The following is a 26,336-nucleotide window of genomic DNA, read 5'->3' as shown; positions in this document are numbered from 1 at the left end:
TACATTCCATTGCAAACAAATAAGGGGTGTAAAATAATATGGCATATTGCTGATTTCATATTTTTGTTTATTTCCGTTTAATTGACATCGATTTGCATCGATCTTTCAATGTTTAAGTATAAAACCAAAAGGTTAGTGCTAGGTTTGATTTTATTCAGTGTTTTTCAAGCGCTTAGGTAGAGCTGAAAGAAGATGCAAGCTGAAAGTCTCTGAAATGATAATAACGATGTTTGGCGGTTTATGTACGCACTACATCACGTTCAGAAATGCTGCATTCGAGAATGGTTATCGCATTATATGAAATGTGACAGTGGATTGAAAATATAGGTATGATAATGGTGCTATTCTCCCAGTTTCGCAGCTACGTGTGAGTTATCATAAACAGAAGCAACTACTGTTGCTGAAATAATCTTCCCTGGATTAAGCAGTGTCTCTAATTAAGTATTATTAAGATAAGTGTGTTTGTGTTTAGTTTATCGGTGGTTACACAGTGAGCTTAACCTACGCCTAAGCGCGCTGCAGCAGGTAGTTTAAAATTGATCTGGAGAAGCAGTTAGTGAATGTGCAAAAAAGTTTTGGAAAAAAGTGAAAAGTGTGTCACGGAAGTGCGGCGAGATGTAATGTAGGGGTGTGCTATGGGCAGCAAGAAAGGCGGAAACGCAACGCATACTAGCGTACTGTTCTATTAAATGGCATGTTGAGTGAGGAGATAAGAAAGCAGCATCATCGTGTGCAGTGTGTCTTCGAGTGTAGTAAGCAAAGCAGTCGTAGGAAGAAAAAAAAAGTGCGTTCGGTGGCAGCTGAAAATAGTTGTTGGTGGAGCAATCGAAGCGAATAGTGTCCTTTCACCGTCAACCCGATCGACACACGGCACGCACGCACACAGCGACGGAGGCACAGCAGTAAGGAGGTGATTCTTCGCGTACAGAGTGCACAGCAGCAGCCTTGGCGCTTCTTGCACGCGTTGCTGGATCCTTCTCCGCCGCTTCTCAAGCCACTTGCAGCGAGCTCCGCTCTCCGGGACTCCTCCCGGGTACTGCGTGCTGTGTGAGATAGTGCACTCGAGTTCGCCGAGCTGAGTGTGTGTGTGTGTGTCTGTGTATGTGTGCGTTGCGTCCGGTGCAATAATTTCGCGCAAGATATCGAAACGATGCGCTAATGATTTGTTCGGCATGAAATGGAAGCAGCGGCCATTCGTTCAATGCAGCAGGTCGGGCCAACCGGTCAGCGAACCGATTCTGGCCCTGGCCCTTCACCGCAGCCACCCCCACCGGGAATGTCTTACCAACAACGTGTGCAAACGGCAGCGGCTGCCCAAATTCATCGGTAAGCTGGGACACCACACATCACATTCTATTGTTTCACTTCACTGTTGGCGCAACTGGAATATCTAGTTACCCATTCTTTAATCAATAACTAGCTTTAACTGTTGAAAGAGTAGTCAGTAACGCTCGTCGGTTCGTCGTTGTCACACAGTTGGCTTGTGTTCGCTCTCGTCCAATAAGCAGCTGAAGAAAATTTTATAAAAATTTATCATTATCATTTACTCATCAAGTCAAGGCTCCATTTGATTATTCTTTAGGGACCGTAATTCCGAATTTTGGTTATCTTTAATAACAATACTTCTTTGGTCAATCTAAGACCGATCAAAGAGAGAAATTGTTTGATGCTTTGAACAGTTCCAAAACGATGGTTGTTACTGGATATTTAAATTATAGATCAAAAAAGAATACTTTAAAAATTGGATTTTGTAATAGGAACCAGCCTGCCTTATTTGAATCAACATCAGCTCAAAGGTTTTTGTTCATCCTTCCTTCATTGTAGTACTGACAGGGAACAGGGTACCTAGGATTCAAGCAGATGGTTTTCGCCATGACAGTGACTAATTGGCCGAGTGGATAATGGCAACCTTTATTTGAATCAAAAGTTGCTGGACAAATCCACAAATAAGTTGACACAGCATTATCCTGTATTGGGTTAGGCAATAAACTTGAATGGACCGATCTTAGCAGATATTGAATATTTCGTTTGAACGATAACTGGAACGCCTTCCGGGATTTTTTTAACGTTGTAATTCGAGAAACGTACGATGTTAGGGCATCGAATACTAATTTAACCTTGCTACAATCTAAAGCAGAGCATTTTTTGTTTCTAGTAAAACCATAGCCTACTTCTCCATTGGACACGAATTGATTTTTTTTTCTTACTCTAGTGTTAGTGTACGTCATTCAGTAATTTTGAGCCTTTTTGTTATCGCATTGAATTTCTTGCTAAGTGAAATCTTTAACATCTGAAGGCACTATTGATCTGTCAGTATGTGTTCATGTGTGTGTTCCAATACATGAAGATGTTACAATATTTCCAAGAGTTTTCTTGAAGCTTAGAAGTCATAACTCAATTAATGTACCAAGCAAACATCTCATACCCAATATAGCATTGAGCTTGCAGTGTGGTTCGCCTATTTTAGTATATTCCACTGCCACACAGAACAGAATCTCATTAATATATTTAACAACGGAAGCGGTCACTTAAATATTCGCTTTTGTTTCTACAAAAAATGACAAAACAGTTGAGAAAAAGGTTACATTTTTGCATTAGATGCCTCTAGCTCTGGTTAGAATATTTTCAGAATGATCTTTTTTGCATTCTTGTTGTTTTAACACTTCCCTTACAAAATAAATAAACAAACATATATGTAAATATATGCAAAGTATAAAAATATATAAAAATATATATGCATAAAGTCGCTTTCGAGTCGTGCGTCACAATATTTTCAAAATATTTTGTATAAATAGAAACTGTACTGGGATATGTTTATGATTTTTTGGTTTCATGTGCTGACGTCAAGGTTAGTTGTAAATTGAAATGTATAATCAATTTACTTTTTTGATATTTACGTCATGCCAATTAGGTTCTTCGTTGTGAATGTGAAGTTGTGAATTTGTTTTTCATCAAATGTTTTCCATATTTTGACCAAAAAATTTGGTGTACTCTGGACAAATTTCGGAAACTATAAAAGAAACGTGGGTAAAGACACGCTTTGTTTAATTTTCTGGTACTTGATCCTAACTGGATCGTTGCAGTGATTTTTTTCTTTCCTTTAAATGTTTTCAAATCAGAAAAATTAATTGTTTGGTGAGACGCATAGTTTTATATTACGTGACTTTGGTATCCAATATTTTTTTTATCTTTTTCCTTTTTTTTCTTTGGAAAAATATATGAATATCAACTAAGAACGATCCTCATGATTTTCAATAAATCCAAAAAAACAGAACTTATTTGAACTGTACAATAAGGGACCTAATTTTGTATGATGCAACACGGTAAAAAATATAAAAAATTCGTTGCTATTTTGTCAATCTATTTAGTGACGAAAGATAACAAGCAAACCCGTACACAATATATTAATGATTAGAAGGAAATCTTTTTAACGTTTATAAAGCTTTTTTGAATCTCTTATTATCTTTAGCCAAACCATTTCTCTATGAATTTAATACACGTTTTGAGGTGGGTTGAAAAACCTTCTCAAGCTCTCGTTTTGAAATTTTCTACTATGTGTTCGCACAAAATCTTTAAATGTCATTCAAAAAGGACCCTTTTTCTAATTTTACTAGCACAATATGTGCCTGGGAGCCTTGACGTGGGGGTATAACGTGTAAAAATAGTCAAGATTGCGAATTTTGTATGAAACTATCATGTTGTTTTGGGAAAATTCACTTTCTAGGTCTCAAGAATTGTTGTTTTGTTGATCTTTAGTGCTTCCCCGGTCATTCGTTGTGTCTTGTGACAATCCTTGACAACGAACTATCACCCTTTCCAAATTTTTTTGTTATTAGAACACACGTTGTTGAAAACCATCATTTCAAAAATGTTAAGTGGTTTGTTCCAATCAAAAGTCGTTGGCCGCGAGAAACAATCACTGCAATTAATACAATTTACTGAAGCTTCAAACCATATAATTTGTAAATCGAGCTAGTTAAGCAAGCACTACTAATCTTTCATGGTATTTTGTGAAAGGTTAAAAAAGATGGCGTTTTCACAGAAATGCCTGTTTCGTAATACATAAGGGCAAAACTCTAAATAAACTCGGTGAAATTGCGATTCCCGATACCGGCGTGACAGGGGGGTTGGCGCGGGGCTAACAATCCCGCCCGTAAAAATGAAATGTTAAAGAGAGCACCAGAGATTAACATTGTCTCTGGTGCAGGCCAAGACCGCGCAGCGGTTGTAGAGCCAAATAAGAAGAAGAAGATAATTGCATGTTGCCTTTTGCATCGCAAAAGAACGATTTTTAATGGCAAAGATCGATCTCACTTTTTCCAACTGACCACTAGCATGCCTCTTTCGCTGATGGCCTCTTTCGAACTATTAGGATATAGTCGATCTAATAAAGATTGGTGACCGTTATGAATGACTTAAATAAGGCCGATTGACCGTCAACATTTGGCATTTGTCAATTGTATACATTTCCAATAAAGATAAATAAAGTCAACGGGATAGCTGGAAAGAAAATCAAGCCTGTTGGGGAACTAATTATCCTGAATGATAAAAATGGATAAATTACGGTAACGACGAATAAATAATTTAAAAAATAGACTGTCATTCTTTGAGCCAGCAGCAAACCTTAATGCAAACATTTTATTCTCGACATTTTTAGTGTGGATTAATGCTAGATATTTTTGCGAAGTCGTTGTACACTTGAGTTTGTTCAGCCTTCAACCCTTGTTTCAACCCCTTCTTCAACCCCTTGTTTGCATGTTTAATTAATCATGACGATTGGTCCAAAGCAGTTACTAGGCCGAAAAGCAGATCTCGTGTTTTTCGTATTTTTTTGTCCATAATAGTGTTCTAATATTGCTTTTATTGCATAATATGTAGATATCAAGCCATTAGCGATAATCATAAATTAAGAAAGATTCAAAAACCGAATGGAAAGCCGCATAAGCTGGATAAACATAAAATATATTCCGTTTTTGCGTTCCATAGCTTGGTGTTATGTTCTACTGATCGTCAATCCAGTAAACGATCAGGGTTTAGTCATACTCAGTTTTGTAAAAGATGCCATAGTTTGTACCAGTTGTACGTTTGTAGTGCTGGAAGTGCACAATCTGTTGTTTGCTTGGCCAATTTGCAGGTCGTGAAAAATACACGTCGCCATTGTCGTTGTTACATGCAGAATGTGACGTTTCACTAAATTCTTTTAAGTGTTAGGCAAGAATAGATAAATTGTTAAAAAACCAAAGTCGCCAAATCCTTCGTCAAAAGCACATTTCATTGAAGCTCATTTCCACCTCGGTGGCTATGTTAATCAGCAGTGTTGTGGTTCAGAAAACACACATATCGTGCAAGAGAAGCCAATGCACCCACAACAAGTGACTGGTACAAATTTTGGCTGATTGGTTTTTCGGCGAAATTGAAGCTGAGAACTTGGACGCCATTTGGTTTGAACAGGGCGGCGCTACGTGCCATACAGCGACAGCCACAATCGATATTTATGTTATGCGAACAAACCAGCAACTATTGACAACCTCAAGACTCAAATTCAAGTTGCTATTGCCGAAATAGGATCAGATACAATCGAAAATGAACTCAAAAATAGGTCGACCGATTGAGCTATTGCCAAGCAAATCGTGGTCAACATTTTATCAAAAATGTTTTACTCAAAAATATGCCATGAATCAACCTTTCAAATAAAAGTACAAGCATCGAAAAATATTCAGCCGTTTCCTTTTCATAATCAAATGAAAAAGTACGCGTTAATTTGTTCACCCTGTATATGAATGAATTGGCCAATTCGAACTGTGGTGAGATATAGGTTTTTAGCAGGAAATTGATGTCTGTTTGTTCGGTATAGATAATAGATTCCTTCAATCTCATTGGCACGCTGCTGAAGTCGATCGAACTTTAATTCATTATTTACGGCTAAAGTTGTCTTACAATCACTGAGTTGTTGCTAAAAATTTAGTAAATGTAACAGGGCCAAAATATCTTTTTTGTGCCACAGTAGCATCCAAAATTTTGAATTCTTCAAAATGTCTATAAAGGTTCGTATCTTGCTGCCATGATAAACTCTGCAAGCTATTTTAAAGAAGCTGAAGCTGACGAGAAATAAACGTTACGAAGTACTAGGCAGACAAAAAACATACAGACAAAAAAGAGAGAATACTTCTGTGCACCGTAAGTATGACCGGATATCTTTCTATATTCAGGTGCTTATAGCTGATAAAATTTTAATTATCACCCAGAAGATATTCGTATCATACCGTATCATTGATAAGCATCATTTGCAACGCAGTATTTACTTGCATTTGCTATATGAAGACGTGGCATTTTTTTTATATTGCACCTACAGTAAAATAGGAACTCCTCAGAGCAAAATGAACGACGTATTTACGTAATCGGTAGGCTACGGATTGAGAAGCAATGGTGGCCTCGGTGACATGGCCCGTTGTTGTTACCGAGAAGGTCACGGGTTCTTTTTCCCATTGCCCCGCGGCCACAGCCCCCTGTTAGCACTTAGAGCTTGGATGCAGAATTAGTACCTCTCCACATCTTCAGTATTCATTCTTTTTTTTTTTTTAGAGAAGAACTCAATTTATCAACAAATTTATAATAATATGTTACGGGAGGGCCACATGAAGTGAAAATAAACGATTTGACATTAATCTTTAACGTCAAATCGTTAATGAGTGTGTGGATTCATATTCGGTTTGACATAAGCGAGACCGATTTGACATTTTTACGCCCGGATTCACGGTTCGTCTGGCCCTCCAGTTAGGTTTTGGTGAATTATACACTCTAACTTGGATCATATTCATCCATATATGGTCTAGTACATTGAGAAAATTCGTTTCAATTGGGTTTAAAATTCGAATACAGGAATTTTGGATATTGCGGCTCGAGAAAAATTGTTGCAGAGTCCAAAACCATGAACGTGGATTTCCTTTTTATGTCGGACTTTTGTCAAAACTCTTAGGACTGTTTTTTTGACAAACTGTTTGAACGAACCAACAGTAAGAAGTGTTTTTTCAACTGTATAATGTCAAGCCTTACAGATTAAATTTTTTTTGTTTTATTTAATCCTTTTGACTTTTTTATCAGTCTGAATCTATCCATGAAATTGCATGTCTTATGTAGAAATTGTAACGCTAGGTCTTCATAATTGTTTTAGTAAACTAATTAACTCTTTAATTTGTGAAAATTGGCATATTGCTAATTGTGCAAGTTAGCGGGCCGGTCAGTTGGCTTAGTTCCTCATGACCGCTGTATTTTCACACATATTTTGGAGAAAACAACACGAAAAAATTCAGAAAATGTTGGAAGAGTTTATGTGGCTCCGCTGTTGTCTAACTGTTCTTGTGGTAATGCTCTGTTTTCTTCGAATGTTTTAAATGTAACGAGAAGTCACTTTTCTAGAGTAACGACCCAATCCTTGTTAGACCTAATTTGATCAGCTCAATATAACTACTAACCATAAACATTTTATACTGAGCCCATCTAAGACCTTAGTTGTTGTCGAAAACCCTTTTACTAGTTAGACTAATCGTGCAAATTCGGGTTACAAAAACTTATTCGAAACTAAAAAAAAAAACAGTTTGTTGTGAATATCTTCAATGGTTTGTCTGGAACTTGTGCAGGTATTTTCTGTTAGTTTTGGGTTCTTGTATGAAAATGCAGATAACTGTTACAAGCTTGAGGCTGTTGTCAAATCTGTATTTAGATATTGTTTCAGTTTCTTATTTTTTTTGCAACCACAAAAAGATTAATTATTATTATTCTTAGAAATGACACAGGTGTATTAAGCACCAAGGAACAGAAAAATTGTAGTAATTTTATGTAAAATTTGTCTCAAAACAGTGCTAGGAAAAGTTTTGTTTCCTGTTTTCTTTGAGCACATCTGTCAAAGATTCTTGGAGCAAGAAACTTTATCTTTATACATTCAGAAATGTTTGTTGGCGTTTATTAAACTAAACATTAAAAAAATGATGGTTTTCTGTACAACAATCAAATATACAATTCACAAAAGTAATTGAAAATTATACTTTAAGCTGCCATGTGATGTGAAAGTGATGCATGCTAACGGCCAGAAGTATTTTCCTTTACAATTCTCTAATGATTTGGATGTTCTGTTCAGGTACACTATACTTATACTCTCTGCGTTCATTACTTTATTCATTTTCTTGAAGTCTTCAATAATAGCACTTAAAATGTGACTCATTTATCGGTAAATTTTGCCTAGTCGATGTCCAAATCAAGATTCGGTTTCAGCTTTAAGACATTTTTTAACAAGTGTTTTCAAGGGTAACAACAACAAGACATTTTTTAACCCTTTCACAAAACGTTAGCTTACATAAGAAAAAAACGGAATGATCGTTAAAATTATGAGAGCAATTGACATTGTTTCAAAGTTTTTCTGAGATGAATTTATTGTTTTAAAGTTAATAATCGTAGAATGGAGATATAAATCTTCAGAATTTATTAACACCACCATCTACTGTATGCTACTTCGGCGGTGGGACTAATATGGTAAAACTCTGTGTTATGTGACTTTGGCGAACGACAGTCATTAAAAATTTAAATTTCTTTTCTGTATACTCTGTTTTAATTGATGCTACAAACATCATTGGAGCATTCGAAAGGGAGCTATTGAAATTATTGAAATGTTACATTGCAATAGTTGTTTGTTTGATTTGTCGATGATCTGTCTTTGGGGATCTACTCCAGTGATGTTCTAGTTGACGTGTAGTCAGTTTTCTAGTTTAAACCCCAGAGTGTTTCTGTTAACCATCTGTAGGGGATTTGTAGAGGGCAGCACAGCATCAGTCGTAGATAGTTTCCTCAAGGTGTGTCATGAACGTTCTGCAGGTTTAATAGTACAATTCACGTTACACATATGAAACATATTTTAACGATGAAATCTTGGACCGGCGGTCTCGCCTTACGTGGTCTAAATCGTAAGCATTTTTATAACCTGATATCTGAACAGAGTGCGTCCTGACCGCAGAACAGGTTCCGACTCAAATTCGATTTTTTATGAGTAATTTTTTTTACCCCTGAGTAAAAATGTTTTCCCCTTTTTTCTTGCAGATCCGTTGAAACGACGCAGAGCTATAGCAAAGGTGGACCGACACCGTCGCAGTCGGTGCCCAGATCGGCAACAAGCCCACTGTCTCCGCCCCGGCCTGGGCCGGGTGCTGCAGGGGCCGCCAGTTACCCGTCGTACGGAGGCGTTCCGGCGCGTGAGGCACCGATGCGGTACGTCCAGAACACTGCGTACGGTGGGTCGACTTACGTAAGAGATGGCCCGTTTTCTCGAGCGTCGCAGGTCCAGCCGGTTGTCACAGAATACCGGCAGGGCGTCGCACCGCCGATCCTCGGGGTGGCCAACGTAGTGTCGAACAGCATGCCGACATCGATCGCCATTGTGAACAGCATGGACGTGGTGCCCCTACATGCGGTGGCTCACCACCAGCAGCAGCAGCAGGTGTCCACGGTAATGGCACCGCAGTCATCGTCAATTGCGCAGCAAAACAGTGGACCCCTGTCGCAATCCTCTCTGATGGTGGCGTCCGTACAGCAGGCACCGCAGCCGCAGCTGGTCATGCAACAAGCTCCTCCTCAGCCGCTGCAATCGACGAGACCGCGCATTTCTCTACTTCACCCGAACCCGGATTACCATCTGCAGGCGACGCGTTCGGTTGTGTCAACGGTGGTCGCTCCCGATAGCACAGGTCCTCCCGCATTTAAAAAGATTCGGCTGAACGAGGTCGTTGGACCGCAACAGGTGATGGGCACCGTAGGCACAGCAGTGAACAGTGCGACGACCTTGCTGAAGGTGGACACCCGGGAGCCTCCAGTGGTGATGGTCCCGTCCGGTGCCTACCATCCGCAGGTGGAAGCCATCTCCCCGACACTGCCCAGTGACCCGATGGAGGAGCTGAGGGCCACCAAGGATGAGCTGCTGCAGCAGATAGCCAAGGTGGACAACGATATAGACAAGGCTGAGAAGAAAATTGCGTCGCTGAAGAAGAAACAGGAGTCCTTGGAGGAGGCTTCGGCCAAGCCGGCCGTGGAGGAGAGTTCGTCCGAGGCACAACCCAAGCATCGCAACCTTGTGCAGAAGATCTATGCCGAAAATCGCAAGCGCGCGTCTGCAGCCCATGCCGTCCTTAGTTCGTTGGGCTCGTTCGGCGTCGATCTGCCGCTTTACAATCAACCGTCGGACTCGGAGGTGTGCCGTGAGATACAGGAGCGCCATCGAATGTTCAAGGATCGCCTTTTGGGGCACTTCCGCAAAATTAAGTCCGAGCGTGCCGCGAAGCAGTGCGAAATGACGGAGCGGTACGCCCAACTGTCGCAGGATTGGGCAAAGCGGGTTGACAAGATGGAAGGGAGCGCCAAGCGGAAGGCGAAGGAAGCCAAGAACCGAGAGTTCTTTGAGAAGGTGTTCCCGGAGCTTCGAAAGCAGCGGGAAGATAAGGAACGATTTAATCGTGTAGGTTCTAGAATTAAATCAGAAGCGGACCTTGAAGAAATCATGGATGGACTTCAAGAACAAGTGAGTCAAGCAGAGCACACGTGATGGCTGCAATTGCCCGATTGCGTAACGGCCTTTCACAAATCTTGTTTTGTTACTATTTTAGGCCATGGAGGATAAGAAGATGCGCTCGTATGCTGTGATTCCACCTTTAATGTTAGACTCCAGACAAAGAAGGCTAGTGTTTAATAATGAAAATGGAGCGCTGATAGACATGGAAACGGAATTCAAGGTAAAGAAAAACTACGTTTGATTTTCATTTCACACCAATAGTTGGCAATTTTTTATCATCGTTAATTTTGAAAACTGCTCGAGCAAAGGAAAGCACTTCGCCTTTTAGACTTTGCACTATCCATACAGATTGATGGGGTATTACAATTTTTGAAGAATGCCCACCAAGTTGCTTGTTGTGCGATGATCAAAAATGTGTTGCTTAATTTTGTTGCCCTTGTTACTTGCGAAAAATCTCAACCGATTTTAATCGTGGTTCTTTGCTGTTTGTTTCAGGAGCGATTGAACCTTAACGTGTGGACGTCCGGTGAAAAGGAAATTTTTCGAGAGAAATTTTTACAGCATTCTAAAAACTTTGCTATGATCGCAGCCAGCTTGGATCGGAAAAGCGCGCAGGTAAGTGGCTGATATTTCTCGTGATGTTGTTTTGAGATTGCATTAAACGTATTTTGGTCGCATTGTGCTTTTCCGCAGGATTGTGTACGATATTACTACCTCAGTAAGAAGACGGAAAATTACAAGCAACTGCTAAGGAAGTCCCGGCAGCGAACGAGAAGCTCTAGAAACCCGGCGAAATCAAACCAGCAGCAAACACAATCGATAGTGGATGCGATGACAACTGGTGTTACGACAAGGTCTGATGAGTGGCGGGGTGATTCGTTTGCCGGCTTCGATAGTAATATTTTCGTCCGTTTATTCTCCTCATTATTCAGACTACAACGTGAACAACAACAAAAGACTGTAGGCCGTGATCGTGCCGCGAATTCAACAAATAGTACGATAGGAAATAATGCATCATCCGCAGTTGGTGGTACTGTAACGACGAATTCGTCTAACACAGCGTCGACAAGTACCAACAATGGTAGCAACAACAGTAGCAACAATAATAATGCCAGCAGCAACAGTAGTAGTAACAGCACAGGCAGTAGTAGTAGCAGCATTAGTAGTAATAGTATCAATGTGAACCTTGGTACCGCTACTAGCACCAGCAGCGTTCTGAACAACAATGGCGGCTCCAGTTGCAATTCTATTTCCACACCGATGGCTATTTCGGGTAGTAGTAGTACTGTTGCTCCGATGCCTCCGTCAACCTCCGGCACAACTAATGCCAGTAGCGGCAGCGGAAACAAAGCGGCCACCGTCAACAGTAGCATAGTAACTAACTGTAACGACAGCAGTGCAAACGGCAGTCGTACCAGCGACGGCTCTCCACAGATTGCTAAAGACAGCGAACTGAGCACTGCATCAGTGGGAGTGATGCCGTCGAGCAGTTCTCTGTCGCAACCGTCTGCCGCATCACTCGGTGGCCCACCTAGCATACGAGGAGGTGGTGTATCATCGCCGAATTGTGCATCCGCCCTCACCACTGTTTCTGCTGGCGCCACAGCATCGGCAGCTTCTTCCGTGCTGTTTGATGCAACCCAGAAAGCTGTTGCCGGAACTGCAAGCAATAGCTCCGTCGAAACGGCTGGTGGTACGTATAGGCCACCACCGACCACGATTACGCTGCCGATAAATGGTGTGAAAACCGAATTGCTAGTGACGAATCCGGCGGCGATACTTGGCGAAGTCGGAGCACCTGTATCGTCCGTTTCCTCTACTGCTTCGACTGTGGAATTAACGCTTGGTTCGGTGGTGGCCAGTGTCGTTAGCAGTAAGCTGAACAACGTTAAAGATGAGCTTCACCTCAGGGAAGAGACTGAATCGAGGTAGGTTGCCGAGGAAGACCCATTTAGCAGGGCAATCCGCAGACTAAAAAGACTCCGTTTCCTTTCAGCGAACCGTTAAATAAACGGAAGGACGAAATCGCTAACGATGTTGGTGGTGCCGACGGTGGCCAAGACGATAAAGGTAGGTGTTTCGCTACGAATCCCAGAGCATCCTATTTTAATTTAATCCACGATCTTACGGCCGAGCATTGGGTCGTACAGAATGACTATTTGGCCATTTGTCACACGGGTTTCATCGAAAACATCGTTTCAAACGCGATGGAACGCGATGGAACTTTCCTTTTATTATCGAATCGTTCGAAAAGCTATGTTTCTGACAACAGCGCATGTTTTGTGTAATCTTATGTTTTATTTGTTAGTTTAAAACGAGTGATATTTTTGAAAAGATCCGTTGTACATAATTTTGCGTACGTTGTTTTACATCTAGGACAGTATCTAAGAAGCTCTTGAGGGTTTACGTGCTTATGCTATGTTAAACAACAGGTTCTGGGTTTGTTGATATGTCAAAATGGGTCTCTGCATTCGAAGCGTTTTGTGGCAACGAATCGTCAAAGTGACGCTTGGTGTTCGTTTCTGATTCTTCATGCGAAGCGGCGTTGGATGGCTCATCGTCTTCCTCGGTGTGGCACAGTTTTCGATGTTTGTGTACAAAGTAGTAACTGGGAAACTTGCTGCCGCATGTTTTACACGGATAATACTGTACGTTCATGTCGAGAGGTTTATTAGCCTCTTTGCTGCTGCGGCTCGAACTCGATGTACTTTGATGCGGCGGCATGTGTCGGCGGCCCTCGAAGGTTCTAGAATGCACACTGCCGGCAACACTTTCCAAGCTGCTGGTGGACTCTTTAATGTCTGTCTTCGCCACACCGGCGCCCGATTCGGTGGCCTGTGAGTTGACCAAACGCATGGGGATTATGTGTCGTTTCGCGTGCTTCTGGTAGCAGAAGTGCGATTTGAAGCTATGTTTACAGTACACGCAAGTGTAACAACCTCCAGTCGGCGTCTCGGTTTTACAGGACATTCCCGGGACTTCCTCGCTGTTCTCGTCCTTTTGCAGATCCTGCTCCAGGTTTTGTTGGTGTGCTGCAACCGGTGGAGTGTATTGCTTCAGTTTACCTAATGGGCCCTGTGGATGATTCTGGTAAACGCTTCCAAACGACGACGACGAGGAGCTTTCGTCATGAAGCTTTCCCGTATCGTTGATGTTGCGCGCCATCTGTAGACGAATAGTGGAAACGTGCAGGCATTAGTCGGATTCGCTTCCCACCCCGCTCGCTGTGTTCTGCTTACCTGCTGGTGGAATGATGCGGCGTAAGGCATTGCACGTGGGTTCACTGTCTTCTTGACCGACCCATCCGACAGACCGTCTTCGGAATTGCTGCCACTGGTGCTACCGTTCACTTTGTTGTTTCTGTTGCATCCATACATAACGTTCAGCACACGACGAAAGCGCACTGGACCATCACAGCTCGCGATATCGATGATCACTCCGGTCCCGCTAGCGCTGTCGCTAGTCACTTCCGGCGCAGGATTCGCTGATTTGTGTCGTTTCGTTGAAGGCGTTGTTTCTGGCTTTCCTTTAGCCTTTGTTACGTGACCTACTGTCGACGAGTGTTTCCTAGAGGGATTGGCACTACTTGCCGGTGGACTTGCACGTAGCATTGTTGTTTCTTGTGGCGGCTTAGGTTCGTCACCTTCGATATCGACGGTAACTTCACTACTGCTCTGCTGTTTGCCTGCACTACACCTGCCCTCGTTTACGTGTGATTCACATTGGTACGTCACATTGTCGTCTTCATACTTTGTCACGCTGATAGGACTCTGAGATGACAGTTCGTCTTCGTACTCGTGCTGAGTGCGGAGATCGGATTGCGTATCCTCTCCCGCTGTCGCGGGCATACTCAACGGCGGCCCTACGAGACTACGGAACGGAGTGCTGGGTAGCAGGTTGATTTGGGACGCAGTTGGCGGTGCGATAAAATGTAATCCCATCGTAGCCATTGCCTTGCTGGCGATCGGTCGCACCAGCCTGGGCCTTTCCAAAGTCTTTGGTACGATCGTCGCAGGGGAAGCGGCGAGTGACGTTTGAGGAGCGTAGTAGTTTGCATTCGGATGTGCAACTATCGGTGCTGTGGTGTGCGATGGCGCTGTCGCCGATGATGATGACAAGAACGCACGGCAAAGTTCGAGCGCTCGCGGCATATGCAGAAGGTGGGTCGCCAGCAAGACCCCGAAAATGTTGTCCAGCGTTAGATCCAAATAGCCCGTGTACATGTACGTCAGCAACGGTGTAAACTGTTCCGGGGTCACATTCGGAAGATACAAAAGGTTGTTGCCCTCGTTGGGTGCACTTCCTAGCAGAGCACTTCCGGTGCCGATCGTCGACGGGTGTTGAAGTACCCTTCGGAGCGACTCGGACGCACTGCCAGGGTGGCTGTGATCGAACGTTCGCAGCGCGGCCCGAAGATAGCCGCTGTGCATCGCTATCAGGGCTCCGTGCACCGCATATCGCGTGCCGCACGGTGGCGGACCTACTTCGAGGATCACATCCGGTGGCAGCGTCGAATTGGCCCAGTTGGTGAACATTCCTTGCACGCGCACGGACCACCACCACACACGCACCGTTCAACACTTACAAACACCGCACAGTTTCGACGAAAATTTGTTTAAATTGCACAAAGCTGTCATGAATGAAACAACACGTGTGTTGTGTCCCCGAAATGTGAATTGAATGCACGTCGGAGAAATCCTTGCACCCGCGCTAGATTCCAAACGACGCTGCACGAGCAACTCCGATCCAACCTCGGCGGCGGTTCGTGATGTATTGAGCATAAATCCTCGTGTCCGCGTTCGCGAGCACACTTCGTCTAGTGCGCGCCGCGAAGTCTGACAAGGAAAACCAATTTGCCACAAACGGACGGGGTAATACACAAACCGGGAGCAAATGTTATGCTCTCTGAGATTTGTTGAATGAACAAATCATCGTCACGTGTTCGCAAGAGAACGCAATGCTCGAGAGGAAGCCAGATACGAGACTGTGAGAGTGAACATGACGGAAAAATATAGAAATATGATGAGCAATGGGTAGAAAATTGTACAAGAAAGAGATGGCAAGAGAGGAAGCGAATGCTCTCTGTACTGGAATGCACTGGGCAATATTGACTTGATTTGATTTAGCTACTGTTATTTTTTTCTTCTAAATGTTGTCTGCACAATGTTCTTCTGTTTCTTCTAAATGTTGTCTGTTGTTTTGTGTTTAGCTATTTTTCAGTGCCCAGTTTTAGGCGGTTCCGTAGTTGATTTGTTCAGAGATGAACATTGTGAACAGCACATGGCACAATTGTGTATGTGTTAAGGTGTGCCGTCCACGATTAATATTTGGCAAAAATCATTTAATGAAAAGAAAAGTGTTTTCAAAGAAAGTCAGTTGCGCGGACCTTTGGTTTGGTTTTATCGGTAAGATGTTACGAAGTACGTATGTCTTGCACTTACTAATGAAGAGACGAGACCGGCTCCGTCCGTCGTGGATAGCCTTAACCGCAGCAATTGGTGGTGCTTTCGCCCGTGAGGTGCAGAAAAAATCGAATCAAGTTGAGAGTATTTGTTTAACAATTTCATCTATGATTTTTTCGCTGACTCCGGACGCAAGCGGGAGAACCCTGTCAGTCGTCCATATACCCCGTTCGCCCCCCGTGTTTCGTGACGAATGCTGACGGCTTAGATTCGTGGAAGGATGAAAAAGGGAGCGTAAACGATCTTTCGCTATGGCGGGGAGAGTGCTTTAGGAACGAGCGTGGGATGAACGCGGGGGGCAGGACATAGGCAGCCAGGCACGGGGCCGCGAAGCAGTGGTCAGCAAAGCGGGAAGGCAAAACGGGGCGCGCACTGGTTTTTGTTGTGTTCCGTTCGATGCGGTTTATGTTTGCACTGTTCGTGTGTACCGTGGGGAAATAATTGAAACCTTCGAATGGTTTTTTGTTGTTGTTGTTCACCGCGGTTTGCTTTATTTTTATTCTTATCCCACTTTTAGGTTGTTGCGAAGTTAGTCGCTGATGGGTTTTTCTGGACACATTTTTGTCAATGTATTTTGTAACGTATCTAACGTTATAGTTTTCTTTAAATTTTTCACCGCACACGTGTTTCATTCGCCGGAAGACACTAAATCTATGAAAATGGAAAAGGCTGAACGGTTCGGGCGCACGAGGGTAACATTTTTCTTCGTCAGCGCGCACCAACCAACCTCCTACCAATGTGTTTTCTTTTATTGCGAACGCTAAACTGGGATTTTCGCTAATGGTTTGCAAATAGGGAAAGGCGAAACGTTTGCAAATTGCACGTTTTCTGGCACAATAGACACCGATGTGTGGTCGCCGCCGCCGCGGCAGGACCGGGCAGAAGAGAATACATCATCATCATCCCGTGGCCAATTGCCATGATCATAACGACCGACGAGCCGAGCTAACGAAGGGAGACCGCGTTCCGGTCCCGCTCCGCGGGGATCGGGATGTCCCAAAATGACAGTAAATATTTGAACTATTTATTTGAAGTATTTTCGCCTGTTCCGGCTTTCCGCGTGACCGTGGTTACACCACCAACCCCCGCCGTCCGCCGCCACGCAATACAAGTAATTTGTGTGCTTCTTTTTCGATTCATTTTCAATTTCTGGAGCAAGAAAATAATTGCCCAGAGCGAGAGATGTTGCCGCGAGACGAGACATCGAGATGTGGCCGCCCGTGCAGTTGACTTTTTACTAGTGGCGCGCACACAAAAAATGCAAAGGAGAGGAGGGTCCTCAGGGAGGAGACTGTGTTTTTCTTTCCCTCATTTCGCTTAATTGTTTTCCTTTCAGTGACAGCAGTAAATTGGGATTGGGAATTGGGAAAATGCGCGCTCGACGGCGCACGCTACTCATTTTTGATGTCTTTGTAGAAAAGTGGAACATTGTGGAAATATGCTGCACCTCATCCTGCGGGTTGGCACATTCGTGTTCCTGCTGTGTCTGTGTGCCTCTAGGACATGTTTCACAAAAGGTTCAGAAGCGTGTCCACACGCTCGTCGGTTCCGTGGACTGATCAAGTGTGCTGATTGGTGATTTATTGATGATGATTGTTTGCAATCCAGGAATTACCTGTTTTGTATTTCACCTGGAAACAGCAAACGCCTTTGGCCTGCAACAGAATGAATGATCGTCCATCGTGTTTCTTTCACCCTCAGCATAGCCATTTCCACAATCTTAACACTTTTCGACATTGATTGTTCCATCCCTTATACACAATGCAGCAGCGGTGCGCTGTGGTGCGGAACACAGGACTATCGTTCCACAATCACCTTGTTGTCTCGTTTATTAAAATCGCCTTTTTATGATCTTTCACTTTGGCCGTACAAACGGTGGCGGACATAGAGATCCCGATGGCCCGTCTGTGTGGGAAAGTGTGCGCGGTGTGTTGTGTAGTGCAAAGTAGAGCGGAAACACCACTTGATGATGTTGGCCCGAGAAGGACGAGAAGGAGGACATACGGGTGCTTGTGTGTGTGTGTGTGTCTGATTGGCCTTCCGGTACTTTCCATCTTCTTTGTTCACTTTGGTATTTGTGAATATATTAAAAATTAATGCAATTATACTAATTTGTAGGTTTTGTGGAGAAATTTCCCTTTGTGGTGGCCCTACAGCGGTCTGCTAGGTGGCTGGTGCCGGCTGCCGGAAAGGAAAGGTTTCCTGTGGCTCTTTTCGGATGAGGTGTACTACGAAGGAGGGGGCCACTAGCGGGGGCTTCGTTCGTTTTTAATTCGGCTTTTTGATAGCGCCGGGGACTGTTTTAATTTTTTGTTTTTTCGCAAGCGGTTAACTTCGGTCGCCGCTGTCGTCGTTTGATCTTTATCCATGCTCTCTCTCTCTCTCTCTCTCGTTAAGTTTTGTCAGCACCATCCTGTGTGATCCATCGTGACCGTGTATTTTTTGTAATATTGAATTACACCCACCGAAAAAGCTTTGTTTAGTTTTATTTTCAATCACTTTGAGTAAATTAGCAATATTGTTATTGGAACACTAACGTTCTCGACGTTTGGCTTGGCGTTTGGCATGCCAAAGGGTGTAAATATTATCCTGAATCAGTTGTGTCAAGGATACGGGAAAAATCGCCCCCAGGATTCCATGTCGAATTAAAGTGCAAAAGTACAAAAGGCGTTTATAATTTGATGCCACAATGAATATTGCCGTTCACTAATCATATAGTTAACGTGTCAAACGGTCCTTCACTGTTTAATACTCCACAACAACTTCGTAATCTTTTCGCACAATTATGGTCGTTTAGTACCAACTATTTATTTGTTTATGCCAATGTGCAATTTTCCGCTCCACGCAATGTGCTTTTGCGGAATGCATCAAAATTAATTCACCCGTTACGTTGTGACGAAATTATTTTTTGATGATTTTTTGAATTAGAACGAATGAGGCACGGGGCGCGCAAGTAAACCGGATCCGGCACTCCGGTTTCGGGTTTTACATTCAATCAATGTTCAGAGCAGCGGGCGCCCAAACCGCCGTTGCATACGGGGCGCGCGGGCGTTGATACCAATTTCCCATCGGAATCGGAAAATTGCTCAATTATTCATTCCCGCAAATGCGAAATATGGCGCACAACGGAGCATCGGGAGGGCATGGCTCAGTTGGGTGTGTAACACGGCAAATTTGGTGCCATGTCGCGTGTGTGCATCTGCAGTGTGTTGTGTGTGTGTGTGTGCGGAAAATGCAACGTGTGTCACTGGAAAATTGTGAAAATTGGTGAACAGTCCGATGGCCGACCGGGGGCGATCCAATTTCGATTTGATATGACCGCTACTGCTCCACTGATACCCGGGGCTTACCCATATGTGCACCCCCGCCGTCCTCCCAGTTCCAGTTTAGTGTTTGATCGCGCACCTGCGGGGTTGGTGTGTAAATCGCCGTTGTAAAATAGATGAAACCCTTCTGCGGGCCCTTTTACAATCAATTTGATGACCGGAAGTGAAGCTTGCCGAGGAACGCGCGGTCGCGCGCTAATCGATATCTCCGGATGATACCATTTGGGACCGGATGTGATGGATCGAGTGATGCCGATTCGCGTGGCGCGGCGCGCGGTATCTGTCAATTTTGCACTTTGCCGCCGCGAGAATGGTTTGTTTGTGTTGGCAGTATTTTGATTCAATTACTCATGGACTCATGTACTCTGTGCTGGGGGCTCCACGACGGGTCCCTCGCCGAAAGCCCCCCCCCGAAGTTAATTACAGTTATCTTTTTCCGGTGCGGTGACTACGGCTCTTCCCAAGCGAACCGGCGAAATGGTAGATACACTAATCCGTTCGCTAGTAGCTGCTCGAATGATATCGCACACCACAATTGGGAATCCTCGGCTGTGACAAGCAGTGTGTAGGAACCCAAAAAGCTTGTTATCTCTTTATTTGCCCATTTTTGTAAAAATATTACATAAAGAGCAGCGTGATCAGCCTTTACAATTGGGGGTAGGGGTCTGCGTATGGCGCTGCTGCGCAAATAAGAAGAAAACCGATCGAAACGCAGTGAATCAAGTAATGTGATAATCGTAATGTTACTTGCATTTCAAATGTGGATACAAGCCAGGACTACATCGGCCCCAGGACTAGCACCCCCCTCTGGTGAATTATTGATTGTCTCTCGATAATCGTGGAAATGATTGTAATTATATTTAAATAATAAATCATAATCGCCGCCACGCAGTATCCACAAACGGGAACGAATGTACGCCAGAGTGTGTCAGACCAGGCACGGTTGATGTTCAAATAGGGCACGAATGTTTTTACCGCTCCGCCCGTTGCTTCGATTGCTGCCCTCTGGTTAACATATTTAGCTCTGCGGTGGTGTCACGCGGTTCATTAGCTTTCGCAGTGCTTTTCTAAAATTAAAGGAAATTGCATTAAACGCAACAACAACGAACTCGTAACAATTTGGTGGCCCAAAGTGCACTGTTAATGCGTTTCACAATGAATAATACAGACTCCATACTTACCGCGGCCAATCTGTATGTTTAGCTTACCAACTCTCGCATTGTTTAGACGTCTTTGGTTCTCTGCTTGGCGGAATTGGTCAGCTACTACACTACAGTTTTATATTTATAGATGAAATTAAACAAGATAAAAGTATCAGTGAGCTGATAAAGGATTGGATTGCTATTTGCTAAACTCTTGGTGAGCTTAGTGCAAATGCAGCTCTTTACATTCTGTGCGCGCTGGATTGTCATTAGGTTCTAGGCAAGGTTGCTACGTTTCACGGTTGACATGGCAACCGGCCTTAAATTCTTGAAAGTATTATTCGTACCACGTTCAAGAGGCTGGCGACAGAAATGGATCATTGAGGGAAAATTACGCCCGAATTTTCAGCAAATCAAAACAATTATTGTTATTGTCGCGTTGTAAAAAGAACAGTTAAGGTCCATCTTGTGTCAGGATCTCTCCAGTTGTCATTAAGACAAGGTTTTTATCCAAGTTACCTGGAATTGCCCTCAGCTCAGATTTCCCGTAGCCTAATGTTTAATTCTAGGTTTCACACAGTTATGAGTGGGTTATGAGCCGCGAAACATTAAGAATCGATCGCCAAAACGGGTAATGTTCTGCATCGTAGCTTGGAAATCAATACACGTAACCGATATGGAACCTTTTTGTTTTTGTACATTGTCTAACGTTCAATCGTTCAATTATCAAATCCCCCATCAAACGCGAATCCTGTATAGTGTGTACTTTTCCACCCGACGCAATGCGCACCATGTGGCCGCCGTTGTTTGAACGTAGTTCCCATGCTCCTCTTGTTGCTGGGGTTGGCAGCAGAGCGCGCAGAAGAACCTCTTAGTGCTCCCGGTGCAAAGCACACGAGGGGCGGAAAAACAATTTGAAACTCGATCTTCATCATCATCTCGTTTGTCGTCGTCGCCGTTGCCGCCGCCGCCGCCGCCGCCGTCGTCGTCATCGCCGTGTCCACAACACGGTTGGGAGTTATTCGCGCGCACTAATTAAATTGAATTAATTAAATGAATGAATGAACGGTAAGCGGTTTCGTTCTATCGTGTTATCGGATTCGTCGGTCGCTGATATTTCGCGGACTGACTGCTGACTGCGGCAACAGAGAGCGAGAGAGAGCGTGAGGAGGTAGTCTCTAGTTTGTCGCTGCAGAAGAGATGACTCCGTTTTCGTGAATCTCCTGGCCTGGCCACCACGACCGGCTGTGGGCCGTCAAATTTATCATTCCATCCCCCCCGCGGTGTCGTGGCGTTCCCTCGCTAGAACTCCCTCTCCTCTGAGCTGCTGTCGATATGGCTTCAGCTTTTGGGCGCGAGCAAACTCAACTTATAACTTCTTCTCATCCGTCGAAAATTTCTCATTAAATATCATAATTTGTACAAGCACACGCACACACCACACCATCCGCACACTGCGACTTCGCGTGCCCCGATGTCGGTGAACCCACGGCCCGCAGCGCACCGCGGAGTTAACTGGAAAACCCACTCAACGAACGAATGAGGCTTCGCTTCTCTTTGGGTATGCAATTTGAAAAAGGAATTTTGCTTGCTTTGCTTGTTTGCCTTCCACTGGGTGTTCCGCCGCGGTGGTGGTGGGCCGGGACCGGCCGGCCACAGGGGTTTGTTTACCTTTTCGTTACCTCGCGGGGGTGGATCGCCCCTCCGCGCTCTCGTTCTTCTTCGCCGCGTTCTGCTCGCGCGGGTCTCGCGGCCCCGATCCCGACCAATTAAGATTGCGTTTTCGGGTACATAGTTTTCGGTAACTTTCAAATTAACGCCTGAAAAGAATCCCGGCCCCCGGTGTGGGGTGGGACCGGTAACCGGATTGGTTTGTGGATGGCGCCGCCGAATGTTGTAGAATGGTAGGCCCCACGCGAGGAGTCGGCAACTTGCTGCTACTGCTGAGCTCATGCTGGGTCAAAGTTGTTATTGCTTGATCGGTCGGTGAGGAAATGTGTAACTTTGTTATCCTGTTTATGTCGATGATTGTTGTCGAGAGGTAAATCGTGCATGCGATTGCGGCCGGCAGATGAAGTTTGCGATTGGTAGACCAGGACCAGGTGGCTGAGGGTACAACTCGGAATCGCCACAAACGTTTACCAACTCCTAAGTGCTGATAGCCGAAAGTCAATCCGAATTTGCACACACAGCTTCATCCGGTGGAATAAATGTAATCGATTGCGGGGCACGATTGGCGGGTTACGATACGGCTTGCAAACAATACGGTGTTTGTGAAGATACTTTTCAGATCGATTCAGGTCTAAGCAATGGCTGTTTGTCTCCATAAATTTATTTCAATTTTAACCATTGTCGGTCGATAATAATAACATCCGTACGTTTCTGTTCTGCTCTCCACTACTCTACAGATAAATCATCAGCGACGGGACCACTATACACGTGTTTCATCTGCAAAACGGAACTGTGCTCACGAACGCGACCCCTCGAGCGGAGCCGCGCGGCTCAGTACAGCATCCCGGAGTCGGAAATACCGCCCGGGGCGCGGATCTGCAACAGCTGCCAGTGCAAATCGGTGAAGTCACGCTACACCCACTGCCCGCTGCCAACCTGCCCCAACCCGAAGGACCGCGTGAAGCGGTTCCGCAACCTGCCCCCGCGGCTGTTCGAGCTGGCGCCCGAGATTCGGGATCCGATCGTGCAGGAGCTGCAAATTCCGGCCAACGTGAGCAAATGCTGTTCGGCTTGCTTGACGCGCATCCGGCGCAAGATGGGCTCGCACCTGCTCGGTAGTACCAGTCTGACGGACGAGGAGATGGAACGGTTCAAGAAGCTGCTCCAGGAGCAAGGTCCCAAGTGGACCCAGCTGGCGGAATCGCTGGCAAAGCCACCGCTGGCGCTCAAGACGTGCTACTTTCACTACAAGAAAAAGTATGGCCTCGATGTAGCGCTCAACGAGTACTACAAGCAGCACCCGAGCGAGGACCGCCGGTCGGCAATGACGGACGGCGATGAGTCGGATCTCAGCGGGGGCTCGTCCTCGTCGGACGAGCGCGATGCTAGCAGTGATACGACAGCATCGGCCGAAAGTCCCACGAGCGGCAGCAGCAGTGGCGGCGCGGTGGTGGGCAGCGGTAACCTCATCGCTGTGTGCAGCGTGTCCGCCACGGTGACGAGTAGCACCACCGGCAGCGTTGTCGACGTGCTGGGACGATCCGCCGCCGAAGGAGCAGCGTCGTCTGCTGCCATGGTCGGCATGCAACCAACGGACGGGGGAGCTGGTAACATCGCCAAGGTGGAAGACGGTCGCATAGTGCTGGGCGTCGGACCGGCGAGCGTCGGAAGCAGCAACCGTGGGAGCAGTGGGAGCGGCAGCGAGACGGCTATCTCCCTGGCGGCCCCTCCGGCCAAGGCGACCAATGCAGTGTCCGTTTCGTCGACGAGTGCTGCGTTCGAGGACGATCGTTTGTTGCCCCCCGGGCAACCGCAACCGCGCAAACCGCTGCGGCACACGGAGGAGTACGATAGTTCGGCCACGGAAACGGCCGACGAAGAGAACGAATCTTCGCCGGCGAATCGACACAGTCCCAAGGTTGCGCTACATCATCCGCTGCCGCACCCGCACTATCCGCCACCGTTGCACCATAATTCCAGTCTTTCCTTGCTGCACAACTCCACGCAGCAGCCGCCTCCGCACCAGCACCAGCACCCGCCGCCACAACAGCAACCAAATGGTCCGCCGCGGTCGATGGTCACCGGCAGTGATATCAGTTCGCCTCAAAACGTTCGCGACGTGATGTTGAACGTTATTGAGCGATCGCTCAAGAACAACTCGTTGGCCACGGGAGGAAAACCACCGCCGCCAGGTTTGCGAGATCTTCAGTTTGGCGGTTCCACCGGGGCCGGTGGTTCAACGTCATCGTCTCCGGCGGCCGGCGCGGCGTCAGGCGTGCGCGACTATCGTGACAGTCCCAAGGGGCACGCTGGCGGTGCTCCGACCGTACCGGGAGTAAATGCACCCCCGGTATCGGCTGGTCCAGGGGCTCCCGCAGTCCAGCAGCTGTCGACGCCCGTGTCGTCCATGGGCGTCACGGTTGTCAATTCGCATGGGCAGATAATTTCTCAGCCCGGCGTACAACAAACGCAACACACGCCGATTCCGCCACCGCTCGTGTCCCATCCATCGGTCCATGGCTCGCTGAATCATCCGCTGGGTGGTCAGATTCCGGCCACGATTACTCCGATTTCGCATCCGATCCATCAGTCGGTGCAATCGGCTGCCCTCAACGCCGGGCTACGATCGAACGATGAACCTCAGACGCTGGATTTGAGTATCAAGAAAACGCCACGATCGGTAGCCTCGGATATCGGCACCGGTGGTGGTGGTGGTACGGGCTCAATAAGCGCCAAAGCCCAGGAGGTCAGCTTTCCACCGCCACCGGCACACAGCCATAACAGTAACAATCACCATGGCTCGAGTTCTGGCGCCGGTGGTGGTACGAGCAACAGCAACAGCCTTATCAACAGTGTTGGTGGTGGTGGTGGTAGCCTTGGCGGCAACAAGTTCCTCTTGGGTCTGTCAGGGCCACACAACACGTTCGGTGCGGGCGGTGCCGTGACCGTTTATCGCACCGACAATGCATTTCCGGGGCCCAACATTCCAGCGACGGCACCATCGGTCGGATCGGCGGCTTACGTGAGCTACCTGCCGGTAGTGGGCGGTGCCTCGGACGTAATGGGCCGTCCGTTGACGAAGTCGCCCTCGGGTACGACGTACCTTACGATCCCGCTGGGGCCTTCGTCGAGTGGCGGTGTGGTTCCGCTGCAAGTGGCAGGCAGACAAACGTCGATCACGTCGCACACTCCACCGCCGTCTTCGCTGCCACCGCCCGGTAGCGGGGGACTGAAGGGCAAAAGCACGCCCAAGCTGAGCCCCAAAATGTCATCCGGTGGCGCTGGCGGTGGAAGCGCCAGTGGCGCCAGCTTGGGCCCTAAGGGTGGTTCGATTACCCACGGCACGCCCGTAAGCCAGCAGTCGCAGCAACAACCGCAAATCATCCTCCAGGGGCAGCCGGCGGGCGCGACCACGCTAAGTCCACGGTACGAAAATCATCTTCTCCGGCAAACACCACCGTCCTCCGTGGGCGGCGGTGGACGGCCGGGTGCATCGTCGTCGCCGATCATTGCGAACGAGAAGTTCATCGGTTCGATCACCCACGGAACGCCGGTACACGGTGGCGGCGGAAGCGGCTTGCTTCCGGACAAGCGCAACTCAAACCAAGGGCCCGGCTCCGCGTACGACTACAAGATGGTAAATCGTCAAAGTCCCGCCCAAATTGTGCCGGGTGTCGGTGGGGTTCATGTGTTGGCCTCGCAGTTTCCGCCCTACGGTGCACGAAGTGCTAGTACCGGTCCGGCTGGCAATGGTGGCCCCGGTGGCCCCGGTGGCCCCGGTGGGCCCGGTGGGCCCAATGTGCCTGCATACGCTCCACTTGACAACACTTCGCAGCAGTTAAGCTCACGGCAGATCATCTTGAACGATTACATTACCTCCCAGCAGATGCAAGGCCGCAGTGGCGTGGCAAACAGTGGCGGTGCGGGTCCCATTGGGCCATCGGGAGTACCGATGGTGGTTGCACCAAGCAGTGGCTCACGGTCAGGAAAGGAATCACCCTCGTCACGCGGTGGCACCGGTCCCTCGTTGCCTCCCGGCTCCATATACGGGCTCGTCGGTAGCAGCGTGGGACCGCCGGGTGTCGTTACCAGACAGGGGCCCAATGACTACCTCAGCCGCGCTTCGCCCGCCGCAGACCATGTCAACCGGTGCGTTTGAGTTTGGAGTTTTTTTGTTTTTGTGACT

The 26,336-nt window shown here is 46.4% G+C and overlaps 1 protein-coding gene across 1 annotated transcript in view; it reads left to right on the top strand.

Annotated features, from left to right (window-relative positions):
• Positions 1 to 1,177: 1,177 nt before the first annotated feature.
• LOC128278603 (uncharacterized) overlaps positions 1,178 to 26,336 on the top strand; it is a 28,197-nt gene continuing 3,038 nt past the window's right edge. Inside the window, exons 1-8 of the mRNA XM_053017332.1 lie at positions 1,178 to 1,326; positions 9,088 to 10,558; positions 10,644 to 10,769; positions 11,045 to 11,164; positions 11,243 to 11,403; positions 11,482 to 12,477; positions 12,546 to 12,619; positions 22,888 to 26,299. Of these exons, the coding sequence (XP_052873292.1) occupies positions 1,178 to 1,326; positions 9,088 to 10,558; positions 10,644 to 10,769; positions 11,045 to 11,164; positions 11,243 to 11,403; positions 11,482 to 12,477; positions 12,546 to 12,619; positions 22,888 to 26,299 (6,509 nt within the window). The remainder of the gene's footprint in view (positions 1,327 to 9,087; positions 10,559 to 10,643; positions 10,770 to 11,044; positions 11,165 to 11,242; positions 11,404 to 11,481; positions 12,478 to 12,545; positions 12,620 to 22,887; positions 26,300 to 26,336) is intronic.

Source organism: Anopheles cruzii, chromosome 2, assembly GCF_943734635.1.
Source record: "Anopheles cruzii chromosome 2, idAnoCruzAS_RS32_06, whole genome shotgun sequence".
In the NCBI taxonomy this organism is placed as follows: Eukaryota; Metazoa; Arthropoda; class Insecta; order Diptera; family Culicidae; genus Anopheles; species Anopheles cruzii.
Note: the sequence above shows the minus strand (reverse complement) of the source record. Positions and strands in the feature narration are given on the sequence as shown.